At 38.1% G+C, this 24,046-nt stretch overlaps 1 protein-coding gene across 3 annotated transcripts in view; it reads right to left on the bottom strand.

The window, feature by feature from the left end:
* Positions 1–108: 108 nt before the first annotated feature.
* The window catches only part of LOC308190400 (ATP-dependent translocase ABCB1-like), a 48,780-nt gene continuing 24,842 nt past the window's right edge, over positions 109–24,046 (bottom strand). For all 3 annotated transcript variants that reach the window (XM_080581732.1, XM_080581731.1, XM_080581730.1), the window contains 13 exons: positions 23,063–23,230; positions 22,031–22,177; positions 19,942–20,046; positions 18,269–18,346; positions 14,734–14,817; positions 13,794–13,997; positions 10,721–10,821; positions 9,613–9,753; positions 8,137–8,293; positions 6,760–6,957; positions 4,219–4,425; positions 2,554–2,700; positions 109–1,866 (listed from right to left, as the gene is read on the bottom strand). In XM_080581732.1, coding sequence (XP_080437858.1) covers positions 1,669–1,866; positions 2,554–2,700; positions 4,219–4,425; positions 6,760–6,957; positions 8,137–8,293; positions 9,613–9,753; positions 10,721–10,821; positions 13,794–13,997; positions 14,734–14,817; positions 18,269–18,346; positions 19,942–20,046; positions 22,031–22,177; positions 23,063–23,230 — 1,935 coding nt within the window. In that variant the 3' untranslated portion in view covers positions 109–1,668. The remainder of the gene's footprint in view (positions 1,867–2,553; positions 2,701–4,218; positions 4,426–6,759; positions 6,958–8,136; positions 8,294–9,612; positions 9,754–10,720; positions 10,822–13,793; positions 13,998–14,733; positions 14,818–18,268; positions 18,347–19,941; positions 20,047–22,030; positions 22,178–23,062; positions 23,231–24,046) is intronic.

The raw sequence follows: 24,046 nt of genomic DNA on the forward strand, positions 1-24,046 counted from the left end.
TTATTTTTAAGTTGATGCTTGATCTGCGTTGACTAGACTTTGTGAAATAGATGATCTTGGGGAACAGATGCTGAACTTGAAATGGAGATTCTAAAGTACGCGTTGTTTGCTCTCTTCTCCGTTTTTTGGAGTTTTGGGAGAGATCAAGGATAATTTGTTTTACTGCAACAACTAATCCTCAGCTGACACTGAAACAGTCCCCTTGCCCTCCAGGAGCTCTGTAGCATATATTTTTTTTCCACAGTAGCAAGAACAGTCTCAATTTTTATTTATTTGTTGTAAGGAGTAAAGCATCTTTGATTTGAAGGTTGCCCTACTAAGTTCATGCTCCATGCTTTAGTCCCACATGGTCCCTGAAGTGTTAAACAGTTGTTTGTTTGTTTGTTTGTTTTTTTAAGTATATGTGAATTTGGGAAAACATATCCATGGGGAAGGAGCACAGTGGAGAGCTGGGAACAGGAGCCAAGTTCCAGCACCGATGGGACAGTCAGCTGCCACTCCCAACAGGCTTGCTTTTTCCACTGCTGTGGTTTGCACGTGCATTTATTCAGAAACAATCATACCTGGTACAGCACTTTGGACCACATCTCTATTAAGGAATACATTGCTACCTTATGCCTGTGAGTGCTGGCGTGGTTTTGCACGATGAAGAGCTATTCTTTTCTTTACAGAGTCTGCTTTTCTGAAAAGTTTTTGGGCACCTGTTGTCATATCTCTTACTGTCATAGTTGTCGCTTGAGTTTAGAAAGAATGCAAAGTTAGAGCACATAGTTACAATGATCCTGTAAAGACAGTGCCTGAAATCTGAACAGAATCGTTTTCTCATCCCTTTTTCACTAGTACATATTTAAGAGCCTCCTGCCAGTGGGCCAGACACTGTGCTCTTCCCTCCCCACAAAAACAATGCACAGTTCAGTGCCTCTGCCCTGAAACCTGAAGGGTTTGGCCTTTTCTCACAGGTAACTAGTGATAGGACTGGAGGGAATGGCCTCAAGGTGCGCCAGGGGAGGTTCAGGTTGGAAATGAGGAGACATTTCTTCTCAGCAAGAGCAGTCAGGCGTTGGGATGGGTTGCCCAGGGAGGTGGTGGAGTCACCGTCCCTGGGGGTGTTCAAGGAAAGGTTGGACGTGGTGCTTAGGGACATGGTTTAGCGGGTGATAGTGGTGGTAGGGGGATGGTTGGGCCAGATGATCTTGGAGGTCTTTTCCAACCCTAATGACTCTGTGATTCTAGGTGAACAGACTGATTTCTATGATTCTATGAAACCCTCTCCCTGCTTTTGTACACGCTTCCATTCCCCATGTGCCCCCCAGCTCTGCCCAGGGCTGGGTGCTGCAGTGGTGTTCCTCTCTGCGCCCTGAGACAGAATCTGCACCCTGAGTCCTTTGCTGTGCAGTTTGGGAAGGCAGTCAGGCTTTTTCATAATGGCCACATAGTTTTTAATTTGAGTAGCTATATTTTTTTGTGCTGGTGGCAGAACATTCAAAGAGCATTAGGTTCTTAAATAATGGAGGTACATTTGCTTTAGTAGTTGTGGGATTTAAGGAAGCTATGTACAGAATTTTACCAAAACCAGAAGTACTGAAATACTCTTAAAAGGCTCAGACAAAGTATTGAACCAGCCGTACAGCTGCACTCAGCAAGAGCTGCTGCCCTTTATCATACAACTCATGGCCTACTTTGAACATTGACCAGAGAGTAGTAGACGCCTTTTTCAGCCAGGAGCTGCTGATGGGTCCCTTGCTCTACGACCTTGCCGTTCTGGATCACGGCAATCTTGTCAGCGTTCTGGATGGTGGACAGGCGGTGAGCTATCACGATGCAGGTGCGACCTTCCCTGGCTTTATCCAGCGCTTCCTGGACAATCTGCGCAATGAACAAGCAAACACAAGACAATACACCAAAAGTTGGGGCAACTTCTGAGCTTCCAAGTTTGAATTTATCCTGCAGTGAAAAACTTACACCTGATGAATGTTCAGTCCCCCTGTTTGTACATGTAGGGTGTGGGTCAGGACACAAACCATATATTTTTATATAAGAAACTTAAATATTTTTGCTCAAGGGTGACAATGCGCATAACCTTTAAAAGTGATACATTTTCAAATTTATTTTCAGTTTTTCCCTGCAGCCTGCCTTGTATCACAGTTCCATGTTTCTGTTCTTTGTGCAATTGGTCTGTGCTTGAAATGCAGCTGGCATCCTGACATCCTGCTAAAAGCTGCAAGCGGAAAGGCAGGGCAGGCTGTGTGGGGAGAGCTTCTGCTGCCCTGCCCTGAGGCCCTCTATTTCCTGGCATCCTGGAAGTCCTCCAACTGCAGGGACGCAGCCTCTGCGTCACTTCCCAAAGGAGGCTCGTTACAGCCAGCCAAAAAGCCTCTGTTACTCCATAAGGAACATTTTATCTTGTTATGAAAATAACGAAGAAATGCAAATACTTATTTTCATAAAAGTCTTCTATTTCCCATTTTGGGTTTTAACGTGTGGGTGAAGATGTCGCAGTCAATGCACGACCAGCCCTTGCAATCCCAGCTCCCATTTGCACAGCCAAGGTACCTTTTCACTTTCCGTATCCAGAGCAGAGGTAGCCTCATCTAACAGCAGGATTTGGGGCTGCCGTACAAGAGCTCGGGCAATAGCAATGCGTTGCTTCTGACCGCCGGAGAGCTGGGTTCCCTTGTCTCCCACACGTGTACTGTATTTCTACGTACAGAAAGGCAGCGTAAGCGTAAACCTAGATTTGGATCTGATTCTGTGAAGCGTGACATTTCAGCTGCATTTCCACCTAGGTTTAATTCTGGGGCAGCACAAATGACTCACAAGTGACTTTCCAAGTGGGTGAGGACCCTACAGAGAATCACAGAAGGGTTGAGGTTGGAAGGGACCTCTGGAGATCGCCTGGTCCAACCCTGCTAGGGCACGATCCCCTAGGACACAATGCCCAGGGCTGCCTGCAGTAGCTGAGCTGCGAAGCACATTTCCCAGCGTATTTAGCCGCAGAGCAAACCCCGTGATGCTGAGCAAGAGCAATGTCTTTTGGTTTTGGGTGAGGAACTGCGGTGCAGAGAAGCGGGGTGGCAGGCATGGCTGTGACATCGCAAACCCAACGGCCTCAGCTCAGCACCCGACAGCCTGGGCAGTCAGCTCCTCTTTCACCACCCCGTTCTCAGTAAGAAGGAAACAGCCTGAGAGACACTTTAAGATGAACCAAATCCAAGTTCTAAGTTTTCAAGGGACTAATTTGAACTAGCCAAATTCAAAATCCCACCTGCCTCACACCCTTCAAGCTAACAGAAATTCACTCGAGAAATTTGATTCCAACTCTGCATTCCCCTATTTGTTAGGCTTCTTGACTGCCTGCTATGTAAACCAACATACATCTTGTGTCTGAGGGATGAGACTTTGCGTGAAAAACTCACACATCTCCTAAATCTGTGGAAGTTTATTATCTCAGAAATATTAGCCTCAGCCTGTATTTTCCACAAAAATAAGCTGACAAACTGGTGTTAGCTTCAGCTGATCTATTTGAAGAGCAGCTAAGGAGCTCCTTTGCCTGCACCTGCCCTGAAACTGTTTTTTCCTCACAGATGCTGCCTATTTTATGGCAAAAATACCCACTGTACTGGAGACCCAGATCAGGTGCAAGAATGGGGTAAAGGTAGGTATAAATAGGGGAGGCAAGAGAAGAAAGTAGTAACGAGATTGTGTCTTTCTGACTGTTTCTGCAAACCAACTGCATGTGTAACTTCATACACCCAGCAAACGAGATGATTGTTGAAAAAAGGAGGGCGGGAGCAGAGCTCTGCAGCCTGCCTTAGTGTTTTCCTGTTGCTTTCACTTAGCTGCAGGAAAGCACCCATCCTCCTTTGAGTACTTTCTGCATGTGTTTTGCTCCAGAACTATGTGCTTCAGTACCAATACCAACTAGGTTATTATTTTAACAGAGACTACTCCCAAAGAGATGGAGACCCCTCCCTCCCTTTCAGGCATCAGCGGCACTGGAATTGAGTAAATGCCTGCAGCCACTGGCACTGCCTAGTTCTCCATTTGTTCCTCAGGTCTTCTAAGGAAAAAAATATTGATAATAATTTGAATGTCAAATTCAGTAAGTCAGGGAAAAACTAAATACTTTTACTGTGTGTTTCCTTAGAAAAACATGAATAGGTGCTATGTTATTTTTTTTTCCTCCCAGTTGAAAGTTGGAAATGAAGGCCTAATTACCTTTGGTAGTGATTCAATGAAAGAATGAATATTGGCTTCTTTTGCTGCTCTAATAATTTCCTCATGTGACACTTCCCGGCTGTTATCTCCATATGCGATGTTTTCAGCAATAGTGCAGTCAAACAGGATTGGCTCTTGGGAGACGATACCGATCTGAGCTCTCAGCCACTGGATATTTAGCTTCTTTGCATTTTGGCCATCCAGGAGCTAAAAAGTCAGAAATAAGATAAAGTACTGTGACTACAATTTATTTATTTATTTATTTATTTTTAATCTAGCAACATCGAGGCCTTTAGCAGTCAGGGCAGTGAGGACATTTCATGCTCTGTCTGTTAACTTATGCATTTACAGGTGGCAGCAGAGATGAGCAGATAGGTGTTAAACCTATTTACAGGTGCAATCAATAAAATATCATCCGAAGTCTTTATAAACCTAGAAAAACTCCAGGTGTGAAACCATTTTACTGCACTCTACTTGTTTATCACCCTAAATAGAAAAGCTGATACAGATCTTCTGCCATGTTGCTATCACTACTAGAGACATTTGGTATTATGTTGGTGGCAGAAAACTCTGCTTCAGAAACCAGTGGAAAATCTATACCACGGAGTGTTTCTACTCCCTTTATTAACAGCTTTATCTCATCTCTGCTTTGCTAATCCAGAAGTCAGATTTTCTTGCTTCTCAGATGACTGTAATGGGGAAAATTAATGGACAGTAATCCCTAATCCCATAACTGGATATTATCTTTGTACTTCCAGGAGAAAAAGTCCTCTACCATTGCTTGCTCATGTAAGATCAGGTATATGTGTAAAACTTGATATGTCCATACTGGAATTTCTCTTCTTCCACTGTACCTTATCTGTACATTACTATCTACAATCCTAAATTTAACTGTCTCTGTTATATGGGTGACTTATTTTGTCTAAAACATCAATCCATATTTCTACTTTATCCTTTTGATTTCTATCTAAAGCAGAACAAATAGGCTGTGTAGTAAATCACCACCTGTGCATAGGGATGTTGATTTCTTTGAGGCCGGACTGTCTTGTCATTCTGTTTTGTACAGCAACTGGCATTCCAGAGAGCCCTAATGTGGGGCTTGGATTCCTCATTGGAACAATCATCAAAAACCAGAAGGTTAAGTGTTTCCCTCTTTACAGTAAGATTTGTATTTGGGTGTACATGACACTAGGGACCCCCTTGTAACAAAAAATTTGACTTGCCAGTTTTTCTCTGAGTGGGTTGATGAGATGAATCTGTCTTATTGCTCTCAGAATGTAACAAAAGCTATTACACCATCACACACCCAATGAATATTTTTTCCAGTCTCAGAAAAAATATCTCAAAAGTCTGCGGCTGTTCTCTCATTGACGAGTATCAGGAACCAAACACAAGCTCATAGAATTATAAAACCATAGAATCACAGAATGGTTTGGGTTGGAAGGGACTATAAGGATCACCCACTTCCACCCCCCTGCCATGGGCAGGGACACCTCCCACCACACCAGGTTGCCCAAAGCCCCATCCAGCCTGGCCTTGGACACCTCCAGGGATGGGGCAACTCCACGGAGAAGAAGCCGAAAGGTCACGCCTTTTTATTAAGCATAATTACTGTGTAGATATAAGAACAATTAGAAAATTGTTAAGGATTTCTGGTTTCAATACCTGTGTGTGCAGCTAAAGTTCTGATAAAATGTCTTAATTATTTTTTGGTCTTAATTGCTGGGCTATAAGAGTTAGGAAAGCTTAAGGATCTGTTCTTTCCAGCTGCAGCAGATGCCACGTGCATCAGCACAGCCTCACTCTAAGGTTGGGAATGAAGGGATTGAGGGGGACAGATAAATAAATGACCCAATGTGAGTTTTTGAGATGGTTTCGTGAACCTTGAAAGCAAACTGCCAGTAGCAGATTGAACTGCATTTTACCAGCAGCGCTACTTTCAGGATAGCTCCAGCTGTCAAGAGGTTTGCTACATGTATGCATTTCTACTCTGATCTTCAGTGAATGGCCCTAGCTTTCCTCGTGTCCTCTGTGCAGAGAGGCTTTGGGATGAACTTTCAAGTATGAATGTCATAAGCAACAATGTGATATAGGTTTCACAATAGAGAGTGTAAATCTTTAGATTTAAAGTTCCAAATCCTGTTGATAGCGTTGATACATCATAGAAATGACCAGAAATGAGGTGAGAGAGCCTGCTTATGCACTTTACACATAAAATAGGCCTACACTGATACAAATGTGCATTTGTAACCATTGGACTTTGTTCTAATAACCTGAAACAGCATGGGAAATTTAGAAAATTTAATTTCCTTCTACTTTTACCATGGTTGTATAGACAATATTGAAAACCCATGTGTTTCTGCCTTTAACTAAAAAAAAATAATAATAAAAATCACATTAAAAACGCTGGCAAAAGGGAGTAGTTATACTAGCAAATACTTAATGAGCTCATTTAGAAGAAAAAGTCTCCAAATATATCAGTAAAATTAATTATGCATGTATCATGGAAATGCAGCTTACACTTCTATATGGAACGCTTACCATTTCTCCACTGAGTGGATCATAAAATCTCTCAAGCAGCTGAACAACAGTGCTCTTACCACAACCACTGCTACCAACAAGAGCCAGAGTTTGTCCTTTTTCTACTTCAATGTTCAAACCTTGGAGCACTTTGACCTCTGGTCGGGTTGGGTAGTTAAATGCCACATCTTTGAACGTTATGTTTCCACCAAATATTTTCTGATTGAAATGGTAGAATTAGATCAAATTGTTAGGATAATGTAACAGAACATAAAAGACTAAGAAAAAGACTAAGTAAACGAGAACAGTGGGAGTTTTTCCAATGAAACATACTTCTTTTTTTTCTTTTTTTCATGGTAATTAATATACAGTGAGACGCTATTGTGCAAACACAAATTTCCTCCTGAATATTCTATGCTGCAAGCATATTCCAATTAAAATTCTATTCCATAAACACAAATTCTGACAGCTTCTCTTTTACAATCTGTAAAAAAAGATTACATTTTCAAAAGCAGTAATAACTCTAGGTGACTAACTTCTATCTGCTTTGTAGGGACCTCATTCACATTCTTTTCATATTCCTTGCTGATTTTTTTGTTTTGTTTTCATCTTTAAAAATACTGAAAATTATCTATTATTTTTGATCTACACACAGAATCAATCCTTCCACTTAAAGATTTTTTCTAACTAATTTACTATAAAATGAATATTTGTAATATGGACATAACCTATACAAGAAGAAATATAGTTCTTATGTATGAGTATATATAAAATGAAAATATAGACAGATGCAAATGACCAGTCAATGTTGCAGCTCAAATTTATATTTCTTAAGACTACATAGCTAGATTTCTTTTATACATATACATATATAAGCATATATATGTATATACATTACCTTGTGTTTATATATATATATACATGATAGTTGTCTGGAACTTTCTGTCCTCTTATATGAAAGGCCACACACCCCCATATGTTCGTATACATTGTTGGTTACCAAAGTATGTGACAATCTATTATGGACAACTTGCAAATAAGTTAGGCCTCAACAATTTCTGGTTAAATATTAGAGACCTAGTTACATGTTCAAGATCCATTCTCAGGTAGCTTCACACAGGAAAGGCTTGAAAAAACGTCTCTGTTGCATTAATCCTATTTTCACTGGGTCTTATTTCACCAAGAGGCAGGTGAGGCTGAGAGGATGGCAGAAGACATAGTGAAACTTAAATACCAATTTGGTTGGATGAGTTAGATGCGAACGGGCTCAGACTGTACTTGTTCTCAGTAGCTACGATATGAGTGAGTGAAAAAAAAAAAGGAAAGAAAAAAGAAAACACAGGCTTGAAATAAATTAGTGGTGAATGATATACTGTGGATGACACCATGGTTACTTACAGGCTTCTCCCCTTCCTCACTGTAACTGTCTATGGAGGGTACTCTTTCAAACAGCATAAACAAGTGAGCAGCTGACATCTTGGCTTTGGCATAGTTTGGCGTCAAAGAAGTGCTTTGTCCTAATGCCATTGCACCAAATACAATAGCTGAAAAAACTCTACAAAAATAAAAAGGAGAAAACTATGTTAATACTGTTATAGCACAGACACAGAAAGCTTGTACGGCCAGAGAAGGGGCCTCAGATAAATAATTACTCATTAATAAAGTTGAGGGAGGGTAAAAACTGTCTACTGCAAACTCTGACTTTTTTCCCTCACTGAGAAAATCCTTTTTTTTGTTGTTTTGTTTTGTTTTTTGTTTGTTTGTTTGTTTTGCAGAGAAGAGAGTAACACTAAGCTTTCTCTCCTTGCCCACTCAACTGGATTTATTAGAAATGAATGTTTTGATTGATATTTCTGTTCTCAGTGTGTGAAATGTGGTAGGATGTGTAGTTCCTTGCGCCTCAGTTTCCTCATCTGTAAAATTGAAGTTATTAGTTGTGGAGCAGTCTGAGGTCTATGGAGAAATTTGTCGTTCAACAGTTCCTTCAAGGGTCTCAATCAAATCCTTGAGTTCAGGAGCAAATGGAAGGTAAGAAAGAGGGAGCAAAGGATGCAGGCATGAAATTTGGGGTAAGCAAAGTGCAATACAAGAGCAGGTACACAACATGGCATTCACATGAGTGCATAGGGAAAGGGAAGCTAATGCTAGTACTTGAGAAAGTGTTGGTGTAATCAGGGTAAGATGAAGGTTTAGCTTCAGCTGTAATTTTTGCCAGGCAAGAGTGTGGTAATTGCTAAACCAAAGCATGGGAGGTGACTATTGATGAATATGGACAGGGATTTCAGCTGCAGGGAGACAAGCAGAATACTTGGTTAGATGCTGGAGACAAGGAGGGAGCAAAAGGAAGGCTGGAAAGGTGCCAGTTGATAGGAACAATAACATCAATTCACTGTTAACACTTGAAGGAGCTTTTCCAGCTCTACCTGGGCATTTACCAGAATGGGTGGTTGCTGATCTTTCTCCTGCTCTCCACCTTTCTTGCCTCAGGGCTCATAATTTCCTCACTTTCATTTCACTCGTTACTTGCTCCGTTTACCTTCTAATCTTGTCTCCCTACACTCCCTACAGCTAAGCCATGTGATTCTGCTGTTAAAGAAACATTATTGGTCGTGAAAACAAGGGACAGTTTTGCTTTGCCTAACTTCATTTTGCCTTCTTTTTACCCTGATTGCAAGAAAAATTGTATGTAGGTAGCTAAATGTAGTCTGAAATTATCACATTTTGGATTTGTAGCAACATGAGGAAGGAGGGGTAGTATAACAATGAAAGTACTTGGTTGTTTTCTTCAGATCCATATGCGATGATTTCAAGATAGCAAAATAAAACACATTTTTCCATATGGAACGTAAAAGAAACTAAAAAGGATATACTTACAAAAGCACATCTTTAAACAGCATATGTCCATTTTTTACTAGATATGCAGCAAACCTAAAACATCCAGCATAAATAAAGTACATAATAGCTTGTGAAAACGCAAAAGTGAATCCAAAGATATGTGCCTTCTTTACAGAATTTCTGTAACAGAAAAAAATATTATCACAATCTTATTGTACATGCAGTTGTAACCAAGAATGTAAGTATCCAATAGTAAAAGTATCCTATAAATCAGAGGAATCCTCAAGTCTCTTTACTAGTTTATAGTAAAATAATCTCCAGCTCTTTGTAAGATCCTAACCTAAAACATTATATTTCCTGTATGCTTCAGTTTTCTGTCTGTCTGCAAAAACACATGTAAGAATATTGGGACAGAAGAAGAAATTGCTCTAACTAAATATTTTGAGCACGTATAATCTGTACTGTTTTCACTTCATGCATTCATTAAAATTATTTTAAAAATTATAATACAGGTGCAATTTAAAGATTCAAATAAATAACAAATGAGGAAAATCACCAAGAACTTCAGAATTTCTACAGAGCAGGAACTAGTTCAACAAAACAAATCTTTGTGTTTTATCCTTCACTGAACCAAAACCAATCTTTAAGTCAGTCATTGCATTCATGAGGCTTCACTTGATCTGCAATGGTAGTTTGATAAAATAACAGAGTGAACAGAAAGGTAAACTGATGTGAAAGTTCCCTCTTCCATTCTGATTCCCTCCTTGGGAAAATCTCATTGATTTTAACAGGAATCTTACCTAAATATAAAGACAAAACCTGACTTTTGGTTTGTTAAAAAAATAGATATATTTCCTCAGAAGGAAGGCCTCGTGATTGTAAGAATTAACAAAGATTTCCATCTCAAGAATTATAGCAGCTAATAATGATAGTTTTGAAAGAAAGTAGGTTTTGAAAGAAAATTGTCATTTAATCAAAGACCATTAGCTTGAACAGAAAGATAATTCGTATTTTCTATGTCAAAGCTGAGGTTGGAATTAAAGATTTGATGATGTACTGAAAGAAGATAAATTGTTTTTCAGTTCATTGGTGTTAATTTTAAAAAAGGTATATTTGAATAACCTCTTTTTAAGAAGCATTTTATTACCTGTATGGCACTTGCAAATTTTGCCCATACATAAACTCAAATTTTCTTTCCTGAGTCAAAGCAACAACAGTTCGAATATTTTCTATGGCTTCAGAAGCAATCTGTATTGGAGAGTACATGTTCATTGGCAGAAAAACAAGATTATATGGAAATTTTTAAACATAATCTGATAAACAGAACTGGGAATGACTGCAATAGAAGTGACAGAATATGTCTACAATACTGTTGAAAGTGTGGTTGCAACATATGTAGATACATTGCTGTTAAATATAATCCAATTAGCATGGATTATAATAGTAAAGTTGAGTCAGTGTACATTTTAGCACAGACCAGCAATGGTAGGTTTTTTTTTTTTTTTCCAGTGAGCTTGTTCAACCTGTCACAAGGACGATGCCATGCAGCTATCACTGCTGTTGGTGCCCAGTCAGGCTAAACCGAACAAGCCTACCTCACCTAAAAACGTGTTTGGGGCTGCAGCCTGAACATATCGCCACCTTTTCAAAAGCAACAAATTTGGGGCTTACCCTGAAAGGAATAATCTTTCCCAGGGTGCATTCTCTGCATTTTTTGACTATCAGATGACTTTCAAAACTCCTAAAGGAGAAAATCAAAACTACTGCACTTTCATAAAAATGTAGAAAGATTTTTTTTTTCTGGTCCATATGGCAGCTTAGGATCTAATTCTTATTAATTTTGTATCTTTGAAAATCTTTCCATTTTGCCACAGTAAAAAAAAAAAAAATAGTGGGTAGAAGTTTTCCAAAATGATTAATGATGCTGGGTACCCAATCTTGACTGAAAACTAGAGAAAGGTTAGGCCTTGATTTTCCTAATGTTCCCCTAGTATTAAGGGGGATTCACTTGTAGACAATTAATATCATCAGAATTTTCTCATACCAACAATTGATTTAGGCTTGGTCAACAATCCAGCAAATCAAAACTCAGAAGGTAAAGCATCTTGGAAAGAGGTTTTATAAAGTACATTCATAGAGCACTATACTTATTGCAGCTCATAATTTAGTTCTGATGTACTGATTTCACAGGGCACAAAAAAGCAAACCAAACCAAAAAACAAAGAAACAAACATAAAACTAAAACCATTCCTCCTGTCTAGAAATTTATTTAGGACCTGGAACTTAATCTCTTTTTTTTTTTTTTTTTTTTTTTTTTTTTATGTATTATCACCAATGTAAGATTTGTACACTGTCAAATCCAATTGCCTTTACAGAATAACTTTCAATAACATCTGGCCACTCCAAGCTGTGTGCTCTTGGTTTGTATAAATGGAGCTAACTGGCTACATTATATGTGCCCGAATAACTCTGCTGCTGCTGAGGAAGGAATGGATGAATATTGTTTCTCTACCAATAAGAGTAGTTTATTTAGGCCTCTTGTGTGAAGATGGCATTTCCTCATTGGCTCTTTGCCAGGAAGAGACCCTTTTCTAAAGAGCAAGGTAGATCTTCAACCTAAAGCTAAAAAAGATGCCTGGGACCTGTTTTCCTTTATGTTGATATATTGTGAGTGAAACATTTTGCTGAATTGCTATGGAAATACATGTGTTTTAATTTTTTCCAGAAACTGTAGAGCTGGAAAAGAAAAAACTGTTTAAACTAATATAGTCTGCCAAAACCAGATTTTCAGGTCATCACATAACAATCATCTGACTCTTCTTACAAATAATCTCCAAGGCAGTTGGCGTGAGATAAGTAGCTGAAAGCAACTTGACTATGAGATAACTCAACAATATTTATAACAATAAAATATTCCAGTGCATAAGAATGTGTAATGTTACTTGTTTGGCAAAACTTTATTCATAATCAGTGACACCATTTTGAATTTCTTCTTGATTATACTATCACATAAAGAAGGCTTTTTTTTTTTTTCCCAGTACATATATTCTTTTAAAAATAAACCTCTTTTAGCTTCTTATTTTAAAGTGTAGCAGAATAGCTCCAAGCTTGTGAATCATCAGCCTTTACTGTAAAGGTAAATAATAGCTTGGAAGCAAACATGGCTTTCAATCTTCAACTCAGGAAGAAAAAGGAAAAGCAGTTCTTTACACAGGAGCTAAATTCCAACTTAATCGTAATTATGCACTTAGCAGACCCTTCCTTCTACATCATTACTTCTACATGATAATAATAATAATAATAATGATAATAATGATAATGATAATAATAATAATAAAGTGATTAGACAATCTGTAAGTCAGAAACACAACAGGTTAAGTTACATGAGTGATAAGATTGAAATAATTAAATTACATGGAAATACCTAACACATCTACATGTAAATAGTAACTGTCTCCCTTACAAAGGCTAACACCATCTTTTCTTTATGTCTGTATAATAATAATAGTTTCATAAATAGGTAAAATGAAATTTTGCTCAGCCAATTTAAATATGCTTTAAGGCTGAGAAGCTTTATTGTTTTCTCACTAGAACCTATATTGAACTTGCTTTTCTTCAAAGCAAAAACATATGGTGCTGGATTGTTTCCTTATTTCTTTATCCGCTCACAGGGGTTTCCAAGTTTTACTTTCAGCTTCTGCATTACCCTGTCTTCATGTTCCCAGCTGCTGTATACTGTAATTTGTAGTACAAGTTCAACTGGAATACGTATTTATATGCTCTCAAAATCAATATTATTTTTAAAGAACTTTTCAAAAAAATTCTTTTGATTATAATCACAATACAAAATAATTACCAGCCTGCTTTTTAGCTGTGCATATAATCACATCGTAAACTAGAGAAAAGTTAGGAAACTGGAACATACAGCTAACTGATGCTTAAAATTGCTGTTGACATTCTGTATCTCTTTTCAGATCGTAAAATGATTGCACTGGATTCAAAGGAGTGTAGTGAGACACCTCATTTATTAAGTTCAGGTTGCATTTAACATTAAACTCACGTTTTCAGTTTTCAGTTTCATATTTTCTGTATCACCTTTTCATCAGAATAACAAAGCAGACTGAGTTTGAGGAGTATATTCTTGACCCAACGCCAATATCCCTATTAAGCAGCACTGTGTAGTACAACATAAAAATGGATTAAACTGCCACTGAACTCACCTTTCCTGCAGTTTCCAGTTCCTTTTTATCTTTTTTTGCATGTCCAGTAAGCATCTTCATTTGAATCATTACTGTTACAGCAATAACTGGCACAATGGCTAAAAGCAGAAGAGTCAGCTGCCAGCCGTAGGTCAATGACAAAATGATCCCAGTCCCAAGATTCGCTACATTTTGAGCAATTAATGCGAGTCTGGAACCTGTCGCCTGAAAAAGAATGAAACCATTGTAATACATGGATTTATTTGAAAACTAGACAAAATATTTGTCACATAGATATTTATGATTTATTCACCATCTGAAAGTACTTAATTTGGTCTAAATATTCTGCAAAATTGAATGTTTTATCCTGTCTCTTGAAAAACTGCTCCACTCTACAGATCATTCCCACAAGCCTTTTGTATCTACCCTACTCTATCTCCTTGTTTTCAGGTTTTGCTCAAGAAAAAAACAATTATATTTCATAAGTCTCTTATACAAATATATATACACACATATAGAACTATGACCATATTTTATCTTTTTTAACTTTAAACATGTGAAAAAACACAGTGATGCAATGAGAGCAACCTTCATTTTGAGGCATATTCTTATGCATTTCATTGAGCTAAAACATTTATCATAAAAACGCAATGCTGTCTAGACATCTAAGAAGGCTGAATAAATGACTTTAAATAAATGGATTCCTTGGATGACTCATTTATACTGGTGATACCAGGACTGAACACTAATGTGAACTAAAAGCTTTACTACATGATTATACTTCATATATATATATTATCTAAGATTATGATAATTTTTGTGTGACACCAAACACACAAAAACCACTTCTAAATGAATAACAGTTCCACATGACCGTGTGCAGGATTTCTACCTACTGAATACCGTCTGTAACTGACTCCATATTAATCAGACATGAAAAATGCCAGTGCATATTACTTACTTCTTTCACTTGTGAAACATCATTAGCAAGTCTTGTAATTAATTCTCCAGTGCTATTTTTAGGTTCATCAAACCAGCTGATCTCCTACAATATGAAATACACTTATTATGATCTTAAAAACTTAACTCACCTCATTAGGCTACTTAAGAGAACTTAATCACTTTGGATTATGACTGGGTGACACACGATAGGGTGCTCTAGTTCTTTAGGTGTAACCATAAATAAAATAGACCTATAGGCTTGGTAAGGTCATGGGATCACAAAACTCAAAGCTAGCCTCTGTTAACAATCTGTATATGCTTTTTGCAATAACATAAACATCACCACATTATTTCATGTTAAACGCAGTTTACAAGATATCTTTGCTTGTGAGTTTAACATATTTTTGATGATCGGATGTTCACTAAACAGCAATATGAAGGAATGTGCCATTTTGAGGACAGTTACCTAGATGCGTAACCGACATCTATGAAGACTACTAATTAAAAATATAATTTCTCCTGTTAGATTCCTGTTAGATAGGTAAAAATACATCTAAATTCTCTGTCAGTTATGAGCACTGTGAAATCTGTAAGTCTGCTGTGAAGTGTTTTGAATGCCTGAGTGCTGCTGGAAAACCTCTGTGGTGTCTGAAAAGACTTACGTAAAATGATATGCAGTGCTTGGGGGATCTAGACTATCCCAAGACTATCTCTTCCTAATCTGGAAGAAACTATTTCCAGGGAAAAAATCTTGTCAGTCATACACTTTTGTATCTTAATAGCAATCAAGATTAATTGGTCAGAGGGATCAGTGACTCTAAAGCACTTGAAAATTAAAATTTCTTACTTGAACACAAAGCATTTATCTTATTTAAATCCAGAAAGCAAATATAAAATATTCACTCTAACATTCCACTAGATTTGCCAAACATCAAGCCCCAAAATCATTACAATGAAACGATGTCGGTATTTGTATTACATTATATGTACATGATTCTTAGCAACTGTAGGGTGTTTTTGTGCACTAACTGTTCATAAGGTTACTGTAAGAGCTTTCATATTTCCTGCTAGTAGTGTTTAAATGCATAACCATTAGACATTAACAAACATGCTACTTTTTTTTTTTTCCCCTGGGGATTTTATTGTGGCAGAAGTATTATCTTTAAGCATGGTAAAGTAAACACTGTTCTTAAATACAGTAAGAAAAAAACAGACGTAAAATAAATAGTATAAGTCTGCCTGTAGGCTCACATAGACAGATGGTTGCTTTGCCATTATATGACATGGAGCATGTGCCACATGTGTCAGTGCTAATACACAAAATCCTCCCAGGTCCCACTGCTCTACTGCCTGATATTTGAAAATGATGCCAGGTGGACACTATTTTCACACCAGAGCAAGGACAACAAACATAATAAGATTACTTGACTCCTCGTCATGAAAACCTCTCTGTTACTATTCTAGTCCTTCAGACCCTTCCTCCAGGGATCTGTTCAGATTCAGCATGGTCTTACAGACTGCCCTTTCCTATTGGGCTAGTCCAAAAAAAAATCTCCTGGGGCTTAATTTCCAATGACATATCTCACTCTTTGGAGGTGGCCTATTATCCCTTCCCGTATAAATGAGAAAGTAGGGGCATCTGGTTTCACCCCCAGTGAAAGGTGCTAATGAAAGCTGATGCTGCTCAGTTTGGCTCCAGGAACTTCTCAAGGAGGTAATGACTTTCTGTGGAGACCAGGAAAGACCTCAGTCAGCTGAACAGGCTGAAGAAAGCAGTGGGACTGCATGTTTGGAAACTTCTTTGATTCCAGACTTGCAGATGTAGCAGACTGGCATGGCAGGGATATGCTTCTTTCTGTAGCGAGTGAAAGGTAAAGGAGTAATGTGCCTAGGCTCATATTGTTCTACTTTCTACTACCTCAGGGATCACATGCCCACCTACATCTGGGAGTAAAACATAATAGAAATCCAGGGAAGGCTTAAATTTATACTGTGGATTGATAATATCAGGAGTACCAACATTTCCTTAAAATACTTGGTGAATTTATCAAGATTACTCAGGACATAAAGCAACTGGTTAAGCATAGTAGTGACAACAAAAGAGGGGTAAAGATAACTGAGTTAGTTCTGGATGTGCTGAACTGCAACCTGGAAGTGATGCAGTTTCTATTGGTACATTAAAGGCACTGCAGCGGACTACGTTCACTGGGCAGCTTGCCACTGCACTAGATCCAGGAAGCAGCTCATGCCAACCATGAAAAGCTGGTGACAAGGTTAGTTATGTACACAGCTAGGGTCCTTGTGTATTGGACTTGCATGGCAAGGTTTTTGGAGTGAGTGGGCTTCTGTGAGAAGAGCCCAGAAGCTGTCCCAAGTTAGATAACAGCCAGATCTCCAAAAGGGACCTGCCACTGTCCCAAACTGAGCTGGTAAGCGGAGTTGGTTGTGCCTCTGGGAAAACAGATTTAAGAAAGAGGAAAAACAAAACAAACAAACAAAACCTGCTGCACAACAGCAGCTGGGAGAGTGAGGAGTGAGAACCAGCCCTGCAGCCCCAAAAGTCAGTGCAGCAGGAGGGCAGGAGGTGCTCCAGGCACGCAGCACAAGTTCCCCTGCGGCCTGTGGAGAGGCCCCTGGTGGAGCAGGCTGTCCCCCTGCAGCCCGTGGGTCCCACACGGAGCAGATCTCCACGCTGCAGCCCGTGGAGAGGAGCCCCCGGTGGAGCAGGTGGATGTGGCCTGGAGGAGGCTGCGGCCCATGGAGAGCCCCCGCAGGAGCAGGCCCCGGGCCGGAGCTGCAGCCCGTGGAGAGGAGCCCACGCAGGAGCAGGGGGTCTGGGGGGAGCTGCCGCCCGTGGGGGCCCCGTGCTGGAGCAGTTTGCTCCTGGGGGATGGACCCCGTGGTACGGAGCCGTGTGGGAGCAGTTCTTGAAGAGCTGCTGCCTGTGGGCAGCCCCCGCAGGCTCAGTTCGGGAAGGGCGATTTCAGGCTGTTTATTTTAAAGGCTTTAATTCTGCTGCTGAATGTACTTTCAGTGGTACAAAGTCCTGTTTTTACCCTAGACTATTACCATGCACATCTTTGGTTCTGTGACTGCTTGGTAGGATAAGCCACCAATTGAGTGCAGTTAGTCAGATATGCAGGTCTTACTGCCTTCACTGGTAATTATTTGCAGATCCCAGCTTGCAGCATATCTGAAGGCAGATCTGAGTTTCAGATTTGACCTCTTAGAGTACAGCCTACTTTCTCTGTGCCTCAGTCCAAAGTTGTTTTGATTATATTAAATACGCTAAATAAACACTACCATCACCTTTGAGCTTTCTTAGGCTGGTTTTAAGATGGCCTTTATTAGTTACATCAATTAAAAGGTTTTAAAATATCTACTTGGACCTGTTAAAAAGATTTAATCCTGTCAGTTTCTAAACTGAGTTAAAGAAATCATTGTGAAATCTTTACGGATAAAATCATAGCATGACTACTTAAATAAACATTTATGACATGTAAATAAACAAGCATTTCTAAAGCTTTAGAAAGCTAAATATAGAACAGTTATACCTGTCTCAGAATTGCTTTAAATGTCATGGATCGGAGCCTCATTGTAAGGATTTCTCCAGCTTTGCCAAATGTGAAACCCTGTGGGGGGGGAAGCATATTTTTTATACCTAATTACAATTTTTGTCTTTATAAGATAATAAGTTAAGTGACTATCTGCATATAATATTAAAAAGAATATCATTAAGTAAAAAATATGCTAGCTACAAGTGAGCTACAATTTTAAAATCAAAATATTTTAAAGCTAAACTTGGAACCTATAACGGTAGAGCACAGAATGAGGCATTGTAGTGTCTTTTTTTTTTTTTTTTTTTTTTAAGAAACAAATATATATCACATAATAGTCTTCAAGCCCCACCAAACAATGATTTAATTGCAGGAATTTTTTATCACACCTGTTCTCAAACTGGAGGTGGCCACTTCACAGTAAACAGGCTCAGCAGTACAACCAGTAAGACCCTACACTTGTTTTGGGTACTGCACAGACACCAGGGATTTCCCTCTTAGAGTCACAAAGCTGTAGTTCTACTGGTTATTTTCTGTGGGAGGTCTCTGAAGCTGTAGATACTCACTGACGTTGGCACACAACTCGGTGTGCACAGAGCTGTGCTGGTGAATCTGTCACTCCTGGGCCAGGGCCATGCAGGATCAGACCACGCAGGAATGAGACGGGACACAGGCAGACACATTTTAGTGCATTAGTACCCAGAACAGCTACGCCACCAAGTTTTTGTTTTTTTTTCAGGGCATCATAAAGGTGGGAATTTTGAGTTTGATTTTGCCTGAAGGGAGTGCAAGTGCTACTGTGTCAAGGGCATCAGGACAGAAGGTGGAAGAATGGTGTTCAGACTTGTGCAGGTTATTAGGCAAGATTAGCCCAAGCAGCTGAGCAACAACTGAAGGGATTTGTGCATGTAAAGGAGATGTTCATCAATTCACATAACAAATGACCTGAACATGGCAGTTTTCCCACAATATATGCAATTCCAGGCATTGGCAAACACCCATACCCATGAGAATAATTAAGCGTAAATGTGAATTTAGAAACTGTTTCAGAAAATGTAGTCAAAAGTATTTGATCCTGTACCAATAGTATTTGATCCTGTACCAATAGATGGGTGCACTTCTAAAGAGGCAATTTGAATTATTATTTAACTTTCTTGGTATAGAGATGTCAGTACTCTTAAGTTAAGCTTGTGATACGGTCTTTCCCAGTTACGTTTGGTATGTCTTCTCAGAAAACTCAGGGTTGAATGCAGTTCTTGTAGATAGAGGTTGTTTCAGTTCAACCAGCTCAGATGCTGACAGACCTGCTGCATGGAGCGCAGAGCAGGTGCTGAGGCAACCATTTGCTCAAGACAGAAGTGCTGCCCAAAGCCTGATCCGGGTCTGTGCTGTTGAAGTTACTGTCTGTGCTGTCAGTACTATCTATCTTCCTACAGAGGCTGTGATACAGTGTATGCCTTAAAGCCAAACTTTCCTTTGCTGTGGACATGGGGATCAGCCTACGCTACAGAATGCATTTGAAACCTCTTACAACATTTTGAACACACCTGGTAGTGAAAGTTCATCATCATTTTTCTCATGTACTGCTTGACGCTCAGCCACTGAGAGTTTAACACAGTTGAGATATATTGTCTCAAATACCATGAACAATTATGGTAACAAAAACTTACCTGAAGAAAAAACGTGACAAAAGAAATTAGTCCAAAACCTAAAAAGAGTAGTGCATACATGCTATTTGTCTCCCTGATAGCAGCCTTTCCTTTTTCTACAAACATCTATGAAAGAAAATTTTGAAAATTAATTTTATTTACTGAAGTTCTGGTTCAATAATTTCCTGTTATCTTTACATGCTTGTTTTACGCATTACATGTGTTTAAGGGGAAAACAAGTCAATTTCTTGATGAACTAAGATTTTTTTTTTCTTTGAAGATTATAGATCTGAAGTGATTGTACATGTTCTTGCAAATGAAAGCTAAATTTTTATTTTGTTATGATAAAACAGTAACATATGTCAGTGAACAAACCCACATCAGTAAATTATTATCAGAATATGCACCTGCAAAAGGCTGAAGCACATCTTAAAACTTTAAAAGAGCATTTCTGTAGTCACTGGCTGAAGGTTATTGCATGTTAACAACTAGTTAGTGAGAAAGAAATATGGAAGTTGTTCTTAATGACGTGTTATATGTTACCAAATCAATATTTTTTTTTTTAGGCCAAGACTCACAGATAACGGATTTCTATTGTTTGTTTTATATATTTTAACAAAAAATAAAAATAGGAGTACATTATGCATCGTATGGAGACCTTGCTCAGTTAGGGAAATAGTTTTCCATGTAAAGCTTATATACTCTTATTTACCTCAACAGTGAGTAAATGAATATTAAAGGTGTAGTATGCTGAAGCAATCCTTATACCTTTATATATGATAATACATAGTTCATGGAGAACGGGGATCGTACAGTTCTGGTTTCACCAGGTTTGCAGAGCAATAAAGATAATTCTCCCAAGCTTGGATAAAACATATTTGTTTTATAAAGAAGTCTGAGGTCTCCAACATTTCTAAGTCCTTTAAATAGCCTCAAAATAAATAAATAAATAAATAAATAAATAAATAAATAAATAAATCTATAGGTCTTTGAGGATGTTATACACTGTTTGCTGTTCTATAGCATTTGTATATTTTGGATGTTGAGTAACTGTCATTATGGTTTGTTATTTATGAGTTTGTTATCTATTGTTTGCTCAGAATGACACTAGCTTATCATGTTTTTATACCTTGGTCCATAGCAAAAAAAAAAATCTACAATTCAGTTACTTAGATTTTCTAATCCAGATTTGTCATAAATACTATCATGCCTGTAATTATTTTTTAAAAGCTTTAAGAATAAATTAATGTTTTGGAAAGAAAGGACCTTAATTCTATTTTTTCCCCTATATATATATCTTCTGCTATTTGTTGTGTCCATTACTGACAATTACTGAAAGACCACAACTGCAGAGAATGCTCCCCTTCCCTCAGGGCTGTTTCCTGCTACTACTTGCATTAAAAACTGAAGCATAACACCAGCATAATACCCTTTTCCCAAACAGTTCTTTGCAATGTAACGCCTCACAAACAAGTACAAAAAAAATTAAGATAGGCCATTTCAATATCTTTGTGTAATATAGTGCAGCTAAAACAGTTCCAACAGAAAATGTTAAAAATTCCCGCCAGTGCAAGTGCCTTGTGCTTGACAACATAACTTTATTTTTTAACAGCATAAATTTAAGTTTACAGGAAGTCTCTCTGTAATGAAACGTCTACCTTACATCCATTTCATCTTGTTGCTTCACATTGCTTTGATTCACACTATACCTTCTGAAATGTTATGGTGAGCACAGCACAAAGATCACCTTCTATGCCTGCACTGCTCATGTGCATGGGGTCAATTATAGTGCCTTCTTAAAAGGGGATAAGGGTGAAGCAACTTCAGAGAGGTCACAGGGGAACCTCTCCTCACTTCATCATTGGCGAGCTGATCAGCTCAAAAACAGAGATGTGAAATTTGCATAACTGTTTTGTGAGACTTAGAGCAGAAATTCAGCATTCTCCATAGCAAGGACTTTCACCCATTCCTTACCTTTGCAGGGCAAATTTAAAAAAATGTAGCATTTCATGGGTTCATCATAAAACAATTCAGCATTTATAAAAACCATAAACAGTGACAAAAGATACAGCATACAAGCAAGGTTTTTAATTATTTGTTTTATACTTACCCCTATAACATCTGCAATTATGACTGAAAATATAGGTTGTAAGGCCCCATTGATAATTGCACATAGAGTTCCAACAACAAAATAAGGCCATTCAGTTTTATTCAACGCCATAATTTTAAGAAATGGCACTGGAGGTATGTTTTTATCCTAGAATAAAAGGATTCCATCAGGATAAATATAATACATTAATGGAGGAAAAGGTAGGACAGGTATAATCTTCGTAATCTGTTCCCTATCCCATATTCTATGATGGGAAACCTCAAACTATCTGATCTTCAAAAAACATATTAATTAACTGCTGAAATTCTTATTGTTAATCAGTACCCAATATTAATCATAAAAAAAGAAGAAAAAAAAAATCAATGAATGCTATATAAGCTCTCTCACTTATTCCAAAAATTTGAGCCTTTCCAAGAAAGGATTAGTCACAAATTCCACTTACCCTTTGTGAGACTAGGCAGAAAAAGAAATTGTGAATTTAGACCACTTTTTCCATTTGATGGTATTAAATGTTTGTTGAATGAATTGCTCCTTACTCATCATTAAACATGATGTCTTTCATTTTTAGTTCATTAGCCAAATTGATAACTCTCTCTTAATTTTCAGTAACTTAATTGCTAATACAGACATATTTTAGGCAATCCATACCAAGATACTTAGACAAAAATAATAATTATTCTCTACTTGGGGTGTTAAAGTTTTATGACTAATTACCTGTTTCTGGTTTTGTTACATTATTAAATGAATTAACTTGCCACATAGGCTGTTCCTATACTCAAGTAATTCTGTTTCATAGTATCACTCAGTTAAACTGTTTTGAGTACCACAACAAAATTCGTTTTTGTTTCAAGAGAAAAGAATTTTCCATAGAACCCTTTTGTGTTATTTTGTCATTTTATGAGTCTTTAACCGGACATGTAGGCTCTCTTCATACATTATGATAAAAAGTTACTCCCCGTTGAGCAGAATCGTGATTCTTTCATGTCCCATTAGTTATGGAAAACATGCAGATAAGAATACAGAGAGACTCACAAGCTGAACAGCTTTTACATCAAGTTCATCATTCTGTATTCTGAACCTTTTTATGCTTTTCCGAGTGGACTGTCTTTTCTGTCCAGTCAGTACTGATCCATTCAGTGTCTTTTCTGAGACACTGTGTGCATTACCTTCTTCCTGTAACTGATCTTCAGTTCCCGATGTCTGAAATGAAACACAGCATGACACTAAAAATCATTTTTGGCCACATTAATGATGAACAGTTCTAAATAAAAACAACAACAATTTCTTGTAAATAAATGGAATATTGAAAAGAACTGAGTAATTAAAACGAAAGCCACAAGCAAGTACTGAAGTTTCATTAATTCTTCTCTATACTCAGTGAAAAAAAGAACGTTAACACTTGCAAGGAGAAAAATTTTAGCCATAGAGATTTTTTTGCATTTGTTGTCATGTTAAACTGTTCTGACAACATATAGGAGAGTTACTTTAGGCGTAACTGATTTTTTTTTTTAAATATAAATGCCTTTTTAAAACAAAAATATGAAAAAGCAGAAGACAGATTGAGAGAGAATGAAAATATCCAAGGTAGACCCTGTCTGTATAACAAAACTTCAGGAGCCTGAGTCACTAAGATGCTAGTGATTTGGAAAAGTACTTGTGTAAGAGATTGAATTTTCACAATAAGGGTGGCGAGCCACTGGAGCAGGTGGCTTGGGGTGGGTGTGGAGTCTCCATCCTTGGAGGTATTCCAAACCCAAAGAAAATGGCCCTGACAACCTGCTTAGACTTCAGAGCCCTCCCTGCGTTTAGAGGGAGTTGCACTAGACGAACCACCAATGTCCCTTAACCTGAATTATTTTATAATTCCCTGATTTGGAAAAGGAATCTGAGAATTTATCAGACCCAGAAGCTCATTTTTTCCACAATCTTCCTTTTTACCTTCTCACATACTTTATTTTCAATGTCACACTTGAAAAAGAAAGAGAAAGAGATTTTGTTCAGAATTTCTGTAATTCA

This window comes from Anser brachyrhynchus (genome assembly GCF_964034855.1).
Source record: "Anser brachyrhynchus genome assembly, chromosome: 2".
Taxonomy (NCBI): domain Eukaryota; kingdom Metazoa; phylum Chordata; class Aves; order Anseriformes; family Anatidae; genus Anser; species Anser brachyrhynchus.